This window comes from Limulus polyphemus, unplaced genomic scaffold (genome assembly GCF_000517525.1).
Source record: "Limulus polyphemus unplaced genomic scaffold, Limulus_polyphemus-2.1.2 Scaffold3672, whole genome shotgun sequence".
Taxonomy (NCBI): Eukaryota; Metazoa; Arthropoda; class Merostomata; order Xiphosura; family Limulidae; genus Limulus; species Limulus polyphemus.
Window position 1 is genome coordinate 42,324 of NW_013669282.1, and position 12,518 is coordinate 54,841.

Consider the following 12,518-nt stretch of genomic DNA (forward strand, 5'->3'; position numbering starts at 1 on the left):
GAGATTGATAATATATTTAAATATTTCCCTTTGAAATTAGAAAATTGAAAGTTATATAATGTTAAAATTGGATTTATCAAGGTGGTTTTGGGGCCAACTTTAAATTTGTTTACATTGATAATAAAGTAGTTTAAGTTGTATGCACACTTTGACTTATCTGTAGCAATGAACATTAACTTCACAAAAAATGTAAAGAAAGGTACCATTAGTATTGCAATAAATCACATGAGGTATGATAATTATGTGTACAATCTTTGGTCGGTGGTACAGCTTACGAGTTCCTTTAGCAACTTCTGTGAAGAAATTGTCTCACCGCTCTAGGTTGAGGAGGAACGACAATCAGAGTAACAGACTAATTTTCCATTTCAGTTGCTTTGTCTAACTTTTCTGATATTCTGCCCAGCTCATTGCTACCATAATGAGTAGAATTTACTAGTAACAAATATCACTGTAGCTCTTATTTTTGGTATTTGGTATTTTTTAATTAATATTTTTTAAATATTTTTATTTTGGAATAACTGCAAAAAAATGTAGTAATAAAAAGAATGCATGCATGGTAAATAGTCGTACAAAGGCAAATATTATGCCAAACACAGCAGTTAATAATAAAATAGATAAACTTAACCCAAGATTGCTTCCTTTGTTATGTAAAATACAAAGAAATTTTGCAAACACAAATATAGTATTATTCCCAAGATCTGTGATATTTGGAATAGAGGAAAACCACTATTCACAAAACTGAATTATATATATTTCAGTAAAGATGTAAAGTACCCTTAATTTAACAAGACAGAAACTGTCCCAATTGCTAGACCTGTAACAAATTGGACACACCAATATGTGATTCGGTCATATTTGGTTCATTTAAGCTTAACAAAGCTTGTGAAAGGAAGCAAGTTTTCCAAAAATTTTCTTTGATATTTGTATCAATATTTAAAAGTATGAGGGTTAAAATATTTGTAAAGAAATTATATATATAAAATAAAGATAGACCTGTCTTTGGCTCTTATGTAGAAATTGTTATTGAATTGTGGTGATTACTTATTGATGCTAGTTTTGACATGTACATATGTGCAAAGAAACATGTTTAAAAAGTAAATGTGCATTTGAAAAATATAATACTTTTTCAAAATTATCTTGTATTTTAATGTATTTAAGCACGGTTTTGAAAAAAATGAAAATATTGGCTAACTTAAAAAAAATTTTAAAAGAACTAGTTACGATTATCAATCTGAAAATTAAGTTCGTAAAGGTTGTTACATATATATTTGAATAACTAAAAAATCATAAGTTACATCAACACCATAGAACTCCTATAATTTATCGAGCTTAGTAACTAAGATGTATTTTAGTTTAAAAAAATATGAAATTTCTACCAGACTAAAGACACGCCCTACCTCCTTGAAATATTAGTTCAAAAGAAAGAAATGGCTGAGAAAGCCACTAGGGGACATTCTGAGTTTCCGATTGGTTATTCATGTCATATGTAGAAGTAAGCGTATATAAGGGAGCGTTTCCAAAAATGAAAAGAGGTGGGCGGGGTGCCACCGTGTTTGATTTATTGCATGAGCAATATCTTGGCAAATAAGAAAGATAAGACCTTATTTTATATTCTAGCTTGTTAATATTTGTAATTTGAGTTCCTAATTCGTATGAAACTATAAACTTTGTATTTTGACATCACAAAAATCTAATTTGAACCAGTGCTGCATTCAACATACCATGTGACACACAGATATTGATGTTTAACTGTGTTTAATAATATTTACTTTTAAATTAAGAAATTGAGTAATGTATAATACTAAAATTTCAATTATAATCTACAGTTTGATACCAAACTTATTGACATAAATTCATGAAATAATAGTTCATTGAAATTTTGAATGCGAGTCAACAAAGGAGATGACATGGTCTTTCACCAGCGACCCGTCTTGAAAGGGTTAAAGGCTTTATGCTATTGCTAAAGATACAGGTAGAATTGCAAAAAACAAAGTACAATAACTCTGGTGATACAAGGTACTTGAAGGTTAATAAATGCCATGCATCAAAAGAAATCAGTAACCCATATTTTTACATATGTCATATCTATTTTAAAGTCATGTTTCCTTATTTCCTTACTGAATACTTGTATGTTTTTGTCACTCTAACCATACTTGTAATTTTATCTTATGAAAATCATGCAAATTATCATTAAAAAACTTTTACATCAATTTAGACAAGTTAGTATCTGTGGTATCTGCCTATCAAACTTGTTTTCAATAACAGTGAAGTATACATATGTTCCTGCCCTCAATTTTAATTGTGTAATGTTGATAATTGGGTAGGTCCTATTTACCTGTGTTTTCAAAGTAAGTGATGAAGAGCAAAATAAGATATTATGACTTAAGTTGTACTGAAATTCTCTTGTTCCCCCACTTAAGTAAATTCATCAGATTGTTATTAGAATACCTAATATATGACTAGGAAAATGTATATTGGAAATTCAGTCTTGCTCTTCTTGGTGATGTTTATAGTATTTGGATATGTATAGTAATTTTTCATGTCAGATGATCTCTCTCGCTCGTGCATATGTACATACATACACACACACACACACACACACACACACACACACACACACACACACACACACACACACAAAGCCTGACAAGATGAGCTGGTAACAAATGATTAGAATATTTTTATCTTCTTTTAAGCATTTGTTAAAAGTTTTATTGGAATATTTTTAGGGACTGGAACTGGAGTTGTAATTAACACAGGAGATAGGACAGTAATGGGTCGAATTGCCAACTTAGCTTCTGGACTGGAAATGGGAGACACTCCTATAGCCAGAGAAATTGCCCACTTCATCCATATAATTACTGGTGTTGCTGTCTTTCTTGGTGTCAGTTTTTTCGTCGTTGCCTTTATTCTTGGATACCACTGGCTTGATGCTGTCATCTTTTTGATTGGCATTATTGTTGCTAATGTTCCTGAAGGTCTGCTTGCTACTGTGACTGTAAGTAATTTATAAAAAATCAATATATATGAAGTATTTTTTGAAGAAAATTAGTCATATGTAATGTGCACTTTGTCTTGAAATATGGTAAATTTATCTCGTGGAAATGTATCTTCCACTATGCTGATGTTACCTTTCAAGTAAAAAATCAGTACCTGTAATATAACTGGGCAACATTTTTTCAGACTGGTATGTCTTTTGAGGTTTAAAACATTTAAAATTTGCAAGCCTTATATATGAATATTGTAATTACTACATGTGATAGAAGGATAGTTAGTTTGTAATTGGTCAGCCTTTAGCAGACTAATGTATGTTTTGAGGTTCCAAAAATTTAAAATATACAAGCCTTATATATGAATAATGGTAATCTACTTAACCCAGTAGAAATGTGCTTGGTCAGTTTGACCACACATGTAACCATGAAATTCTACATAATATAACTGAATGTATTACACATCTTTATGAAATTTGGCAAGCATTTATTAACCCTTTTGCAATGGGTACCCTATTAACTCTCTACATGGACTGGGTTGAACTGACACTTAACCCTACTTTTTTATACTAATGGTAGTAATGCACTAAATTTTTATTTGATTAAATAATGCAGCAAAAAACATACAGTAATAATATGCAAAAATAGAAAATGTACTATAATTATAACAATTTTTCTGGTTTACTAACTATGTGACAAGAGCCGTTACAAATTCATCCAAGCTAGTCAGTATGTATCCTGTGGGAACAAAGCTTGTACTAAAAAAGAAATTGACAATTATCTTTTCATAAAACAATGTAGTATAATACATCATTTGATAGATGAAAACCTTGGCTTTTTATTGGTTAAAAATAATATAGCATTAAATGTAAGAGAACTATTAACAAATCCTGAAAGAGAGGATGCAGTGGGTGGGTGTGCCAAGAGGGTTATGGTTTTCTATATGTATATTTTTCCATATACTTCATGATATTATGAGCTGAAGGAAAATTTAGCAGAAAGGTTGCACATGTTTCCCAAAGAAACTAGTATGCCTCAAGGGTACTGTTGATTTATCCAGATGAATAATAATTAAAGATTGACTATATATGAAAGGGAAAAGACCAGAAATTTCAAATAAAAACAAAACAATAACTTTGAGAACATTCTACAAAAAAATTAAAAGTTTTTTTTTTATATATATCCTAATTTTCATTATTTCATTGCATTGTACATTGATGATAATAGCTAGAGTAAGTTAATTACCTTAAAAAAAACTTGAAATTCATTTAGGAGGGTCTAGAGATTATGCAAAAGAAATATGAAAATTATAAGATGAAGAAAAGTTATTCTAGTGCAAGGTATTTTCATTTTAAGTATAAGAATATTTTAACAGTCTGAGTGCAGATATCTAATATAATAACATTATTATTATATCTATAATAATAGATATAATATTATTATATCTATTAATAATAGATTTATTATTAACCTGTGTTTTCAAAGGTTAATGAAAAAAACATAAAACATAAAAAACATGCTTTTTTATTGTACTTTGAACCACATTCAGTAGTGTGACAACCAATATATTACCCAGTAGGAGGGTGCAGAGTTTAAGTTAAATAAGAGTATCAGGTTATATGGCACAATGTCAAGGCATGCATGTCACATGGTTCACTGAGAAGGCATCATGAGAAATCCTTTTATTTATTTTTATTTAATGCCATGTGAATGATGGTGATGCATTACCCCACCTCCAATTCTGTGAAGTATACATAGCAATATTTAATATCATTCAATTCTGAATTTACAATGTGTATTATCACAAAATTTGGTAAACATTTCGTAACTATTACAAGTTTGTTGTTTACAAAAAAATGTTAAAGTAAAGTATTTCTAATAGATAATTTTTTGTGAGTTTACTGAATCTTACACAGACTGATTAATCTGTGTGCAAGGTTATTTTAATTTTAAAACAAAAATACTGTTTTCATATTTCATTTACATAACCTCTAGAATCTCCTAAATGAATGTCATTTATTTTCTCTGTAAAACTTTATACTTTATCACTTATTTTTTCTACTCTAACCCTAACTTTAGTAAACTCATCTGTAAAGAAAATTGAAAAATGTGAATTTTTTTTTTTCCTTCCTCAGAAAGACTGCAGATTCTTAAGGCAATTAGTCATTTATCTTTAGAGCTTTAACTATAAATAAAATATATAAGTAGATTTCTTTTTTTAACTTAGCTCTTGGCCACTTTTCAGTCAAGTTTCTGCTTTCCTAAACCTTCGTCTTTAAAGTGTGTTGGTTGTCCAAAAATAATTCCTACATTTTTCATTCATGAATTTTAGAAAATCCAAAACATATCACCCACTGGATTAGATTGTATGAAAACTACTGTAACTTAGTTAGCATTCTAACTAATCTATAAGTAGGTTAAAATTTCATTACTTCTCAGATCATCTTTTTGTATGAACCCATCAAACTCTGTAAGCACAACATTGAGTTACCAGCCCTCTCAGTCAGATTACAACTTGTTGTGCTTATGATACTTGTTTGTGCTGTCAAGTACTTTTTGTTATTTATCTTATCTAGCCTAATAAGTTTATAATTTTTGCATTTTACTTAATTTAATAACAGTAAGTATAAAATATACATAAAAACAAGAAATTTAGTACTTGCATATGTGTCTTGTACTTTTTGCTCTCAAGGTTTGTACTTTAATTCTAAATTGCATATTTAAAATACATATAAATTAAGTAAAGAAATAATGTATAACAAAAGAACAATGCAGTAAATCTATTATAAGTTAACCCTATGGATGAGTGTCAAAGTGCACATACCATGACCTTTTACAGGGTGGTATTCAAAATGGTAGTATGTATTGGATGTCAAGAGTTAAAAACTATTCATTTTATCTTACACTGCTGATTTAGCAACAGTTCATGGTAGAAGAGAGTAAATACCAGATACAATATACAGTATTACTGAAAATTTTGTATCTGTGCATTTTAGAAGCTCTAGAAATGCAATAAGCAAACAATACAATAGACAAAAGTATATTTTTATTTTTCACATAAGCATCTCCCTGCACTCCACTTTGCCAGTCAGACTGATATCATCAATTCACAGATATATCTTGAGTACAAATACTTTTGTAACACATCTGATATTTTGTGTACAACAGACTTGTACATTTTACTAAAAGCTTGCCATATTTCTTTTAGATATGTATAATAAATTCAAAATTATAGTCAACATTCCTTCAATACAAAGTCAGTCCATGGGACTTGAACTCATGCATATTCAGTTGACTGGCTTTCTTAACTAAGTTCAAATAATTTCTGTAGTTTTATTGAGACAATCTTGGTGATAGCAATCTATGAAATTGATGCAAAATAACTGAAAACTGATCATGAGAACAACCCAACCTTTTAAGGAACGCAGTAAATTAAAATCTTCTCTTCCTATTGATTATCAGTACTCCAGTATTAAGTGTTGGAGAGAATTACTCACTTTTTTTTTAAATACAATATGTTCTACGAAAGGCATGGCATATGAGTTTCAGTTTATGACATGTAACTCGTCAAAGCAAGAAGAACAGATACTATAAGTTTTCATTTTAGCTTGGGGATATCTAAGGTATAAGAGTGTAAGTCCTCATAAACTTCAAAAATAACATAGGGTGGAGAGAAATTCTAAAATGGGCAATTTGGACTAATTGAAGTGTTGCATGATGCACGAAAGTGATGATTGAGAATTTATTTAAATATTTCCTTTTGAAATTAAGATATTAAAATTTGAATTAGAAATTTTGGTTTGATGTCAGGTTTATTGATATACACTGATAATAAAGCAGTGTAAATAAATTATGAATGTAACTTGCTAAAAAAGGACATGACATGTACTTTGACATGCACATATTTAGAGGGTTAGAAATTTCCATTATTGCTCAAAGCAATGGCTTTTCTCTAAATACATTGAGCTTTCCATGCTAATTGTTGTCTTTGACCACACAAAATGACAATCATCTGATTTTTCTAGTTCAGAATATTCTTTTTCTATTGGTTATAGATATGTCCAATAGCAATATCAAAGAGAATTATAGACACTTTTAAAAGACAGGACATGGGAGGGGCATGCCATGTAGGTTGAACAAATAGTGATATTTCAGTAGAAGATAAGAGAGTGAAATCTTCTATCAATACCTATCATGTATGTTTGTGTAGTTGAACAATATGAAGCCTTCATAATGTAAGAGAAAAAATTTACAAATGAGGAGTCAGAGTGCCACTGTGTCAAGTGGCTTGGAAGATTGAGAACTTATTTATTTTTGCTTTTGAAATTAAAAATAAGAGAATCTAAAAATTTTAGTTATAAACTATGTTTTAATTTCAAGTTTATTAACATGCATTGATGATATAGTAGTAGTACAATTAAATTTTGAATGTAACTGTAGAAAGTTTGTGATGTTTGCACATTGACTCTCTCATTTCCACAGTGTTAACACTCTGTATTGAAAAAGAAATACATGGATTATAATAAATAAAATTAATACTACAAAAACTTTTACTAAATTCGTATCTGGAAAAAAAAAAGTTCTTGACAACTTACTGAAATCTATTAAAAATAGACTATACCTGTTGATTATAAAATATTTAAATTTACTTGTACACAATTCTTGAATTGCATAATTCCAGTTAAGCTCATATGTGTTACTAATTCATTAAATACTATTACAAAATCTGTAGCTATCTTGTTAAATATAATCTTAGATTTTCTACATTCTAAAATAAAATTAAAATCCCTTAACATTTTGATAACAAAAAAACAATACACAATTATTGGAATGCTTAGAATCTTTAAATTTTCAAATTCAGCTTTCTCTGTTTTGATATATGATATCACTACTTATATACCAAATTGAATTTAAAAGATATAGTAGTCTTCTATAGTTTAATAGATGAATTTATAGATGAATATATTATTTATAAATATACACTTTCAAGTATTCAGTGTATAAAATATCATTAATTTTTGCGTATATAATAGTTATAGGATAAAGGATAAAATACTTAAACAGGTAATTGGAATACCTATGGAGGCTAATTTTTCAACAAATATGGCTGTCTTGTATCTTTATTTTTATGAAAATTTATTATGAACAAAGTAACAAGTCCTAACAAGTATGTGTTTACCCTGGGTTATAATGGTGATGTATTTATTCTGAACTTGAATTAGAATGTAGTAACGTAACTTTTTAGAAATATAGTGCAGTTGAACATATTTTAAAAGAAGAGAATTTAAATTTCTCATTTTGGGACTACCCTCACCAAATAGTGTGGTGATAAATTTGATAACTTATTAGACAGTAAATATTTTACAAATAATATGAATGCAATTATTTCTAACTTGAAATATTAATTTTGTAGAGGATGCTAATTTGTAAATATTAATATTAAAAACTAGTGGCACTTATAATAAAACTTTCAGTATATCTGGGTTGGAAAGGCTAACTTAAGCAACTAGACCAGGTCTGCTTGAAGAATTAGGTTCTTGTTAAGGGAGGGGGTAGGGGTACTAGAATTATAGATGTGGGGTTAGTTTATAACAACATATATATATTTATTGTAGCAGTAGAATTGCACCATCATGTATTAATAGAACTATAAACAAAGGGGGTAGAGATTGGGTGATATTTTTTGACAGGAGTTAAGGGTGGTTGATATCAATTTCATTTGAGTGTTAAGTGTCAGAAATTCATGTTCCGACACATTTAACCACATTAGTTGCCTTTATTTTCTCACATTTTTAAACTGTTTTAGTCTATTTATTATTGATAGCATTACATCTCTATTGATTTATTAACTATTAAAAAGAACTACCTAGTTGCAAAAAAGTTACAATAAAACTGATTAGTAGTATTATGGGTAACAATTACCAAGGTATTTGCAAGCATGTTGTAAGATATATTTTCAATGTTATGATTTAGTTGTTTTTTAGAGGGATCTGCCAACTATAATGATATAATAATCAAGAGCCTAATATTTAGAGAGAAGAATACATTGTTTATAAATACAATTAATCAGTTAGAGAAGTTAATGAGAATTCAGTGAAGTATTTAGTATGATAGTTCAGCTCAGTGTCAGAAAAGTTATTCACTGAGAGTTATTTGTATTTAGTAATTTGATTGATTTGTTATATAATTGTGCAAGCAAGTTTAGATTTGTAAGTTAGGCATAGTACCATTAGTGAGGATTTTCTGTTAATGTTATTTGTAACTTAGGCCTACAGTTTATGTTAAAGTGAACATAACCTGTAGAAATGTTATAGGAGAAGTAAACTAATTTGTTATTGTTACGTGGCTGGACTTAGCATTATTTTCACCAAATAATTCAAAAAATCATGCCCAAAATTAGAACACATTATAGTACTGGTGTTAGAAGTGGGACTATCTTGGTGAAAATAAAACAGAACTTTGACTTAACTCCAAACTTCATGGTGACTACCCAGGCATGAAGTGAAATCAAATTTACTAGAGATGATGAAACAACTAAAAGAAGATCAAGAAGAAAGAGACAGAAAATTAAAATAACATCAAGAGGAAAATTAAGAAATGTAACATTTAAAGAAGAAAACAAAAATAAATATGATTGAAGACAAGAGCAACAAAGCTGTTAAAGATGTGCAGATGGATTACAACAACAAGAGTGAAAAAGTACAGAAATGTTGTAATGACAAAATGGAAATAAAAAAGCACAGAAAGGCTGCAATGAGAAAGTCAAAGAAGTACAAAAAGATCAATGACAGAATAAAACCTTTGGAAAAAGAATAGGTAAACAAAAAGATCAAGCCATTCACATCTCTTTCTGCATTATTTTGAGATTTTCAATCTCAGAAACCACTTACTATTAAATATTGAGCATTTGGTATTTAGTCAACACTTGTTAGCACTACTGCTGTCCTATCTGTAACTGCAGGATTTTTCTGAACTACACCAGCCATTACACTACTAAATCAAGTTTTAGAAATGAGCTGACCAGTTCAACAATATCACAATTAAGAAATCAAAATCCCATGATGGAAGGGTATCCTGGGAGGCATACCAGGCTAAGTTGGAAATTATTTCCAGAGTGAATGGGTAGAATAGTGTACAACTTATTTGTCTTGTTGTACATTTAAGAAGACCAGCTTTAATGATATTAAATAACCTTCCAACTGAGAGCTGTAACAACTATCCAACAGATTGAGAATTAGATATCAGAAAGAAGTATCCAGAGCAAAGTTCCTGAAAAGCAGATGGAGGAAAGAAGAGACCTTAGCCAAACTTGCAGAAGATTTGGAAAGTCTTGCTCAATTATCATAGCTGAATGCTCCTCATGAGTTGAAGCATACCATTAAAGGACAACAAGAGACCTTTTGGTTCATATAGGCCATTCTATCCACTAAATTAGACTAAACACTAAAAAATGCAAAGCTAGCTTTTATGATTCAAATATTTATCAAGATTTACCTTAAATCAATGGTATTCACCACATCTGAAGGCAATATTCATTCCAAAGGTCAACTACCCTGTTAGAAAAAAAAAAAAAACCTTTATTGACTATGACTTCTACCCTACTAAACTTATACTTTTGTCCCCTAATCTTACCATTCTCATCATTAAATGCTTAAAAAACTATCATTTTTTTTTAATCTTAAAATGCCTCAATCATATCCTCTAACTATTCCTTTTTTCAATGGAAAGCAAGTTCAAACATCATAATCTGTCCTTTTAGGACAACCTTCTGATCCTCCCTTGAAGCCTTTCCAACAATTCAATGTCCTTTCTGAGGCAAGGATCCCAAGATTCAACACTGTACTCCAAATGTGGCCTAAACAATGACCTATACAATAACATTATAACCTCTCTGGACTTGTATTCAATATTTCTTTAGATACAACCTAAAATCCTGTTTTGGCCTGCCACTAGAAACACCACATTGCTTGTATGGCTTAAGAGACCAAACAAGCAGAACACCAAGATCCTTTTCTTTCATAATTGTTAATGTTTTCCCCATCAAAATTATACTCATAATTTAAATCATGATATTCCAAATTAATTACCATGCCTTTATTATAATTAAATCATTTCCCATTTATTCCCCCCACTCACCAAATAATACAAATCCTTTTGTAGTGCAGTAGCATCCTTCTCACAGCCAAAGCTCCTAAAACTTTAATATCATCAGCAAATTTAGATAATAAATTTATATAAATCTTTTTCATTGATGTAAATCAAAAATAGCAAAGGTCTTCACACTAAGTCCTGAGGTACCTCACTTGTGTCATTAGTCCAGTTGGACCAAACTCTATTTATAACAACCCTCTGCTTTCCTCCATCTAGCTAATTTTTCTATCCCATAAGCCAACCTATCTTTCATACCTACAGAGAACTTTTTAACAAGCCATTTATGCGACACTTTGTCAAATGCTTTATGAAAATGTAGGTACACCAAATCCACACTTGTACCCTCCTATACATTAGCAGTAACTTCTTCAAAGAATGTTAAAATAGTAGTAAGGCAAGATTTCCCTCCATTGAAACCATTCCATTCTGACTATCCAACAATATTTTAAACTTTGTTAAATAACTTTTCATAGTATCTTTTATCAGATTTTCAAAACGTTTTCCAACCACTGATGTAAGACTAATAGGGCTAGAGTTACTGGGACAGTTATCACCTCCCTTATAAAGCATAGTAACATTAGCCAACTTCCAATGTTATGGCACCTGCCCACTATTCAAGGACTTGGAAAAAAAACAGTAGGAAGTGGCTCACATATCCAGTTCTTTAACTTCTTTCAAAACCTTTGGGTAAACATTATCTGGCCCAGGAGCTTTATCATTCTTTAAACTAATTTTTTCCTAACAAGCTCCGAATTAATGTGATCGTTTTACTCAGTCGTGTTTCTATCTAACAATTGTTTAGGACAACTTCATTAGTAAAAACTGAAGAAAAACTAAAACCATCCCGTAGCCTTATATTATCCCTCAAAGGCCCTGCTTCTATCCTAATGTTTGCATATTATCCTTAATGTATTTGAAGAAATCCTTATTATTGATTTTTACATTTTTGGCAAAATATTTTTGTGTACTTTTTGATTTCCCATTTGACCAAGTCATTTGTGTACTTTTTGATTTCCAAGTCATTTGATCTTCTACAATCCTCCAAAATCCCATCTTTGCAATCAAGTTAAACTTCTTACATTCATAATGCCAATAATGTGAGCCAACCTGGATTTTTTCATTTTTTACTATTTTTTTGTTTATAAGATACATGCCTTTATTTATTTATTTAAGATACATTTTTATTAAATATAAAACATTTTTAATGAATCAGATGTTTTTAATTGTTAAAAAGATAAACATATGTTAAATTATCTTTTCTTGCTATTTAAACATTCTTGAGATTTAGGGGTACTAGGTAGTTTGTACCATCATTATCTTAGTGCTTCAACAGTATTGGCTTCTTTTTTGATTCAAGGAACTGATGTTGAGCAAGGT

The 12,518-nt window shown here is 29.8% G+C and overlaps 1 protein-coding gene across 2 annotated transcripts in view; it reads left to right on the plus strand.

Moving 5' to 3' along the window:
- LOC106469824 (sodium/potassium-transporting ATPase subunit alpha-like) overlaps positions 1 to 12,518 on the plus strand; it is a 90,570-nt gene that overhangs the window by 27,582 nt on the left and 50,470 nt on the right. For both annotated transcript variants that reach the window (XM_022398387.1, XM_022398386.1), the window contains exon 8: positions 2,730 to 2,998. In XM_022398387.1, coding sequence (XP_022254095.1) covers positions 2,730 to 2,998 — 269 coding nt within the window. The remainder of the gene's footprint in view (positions 1 to 2,729; positions 2,999 to 12,518) is intronic.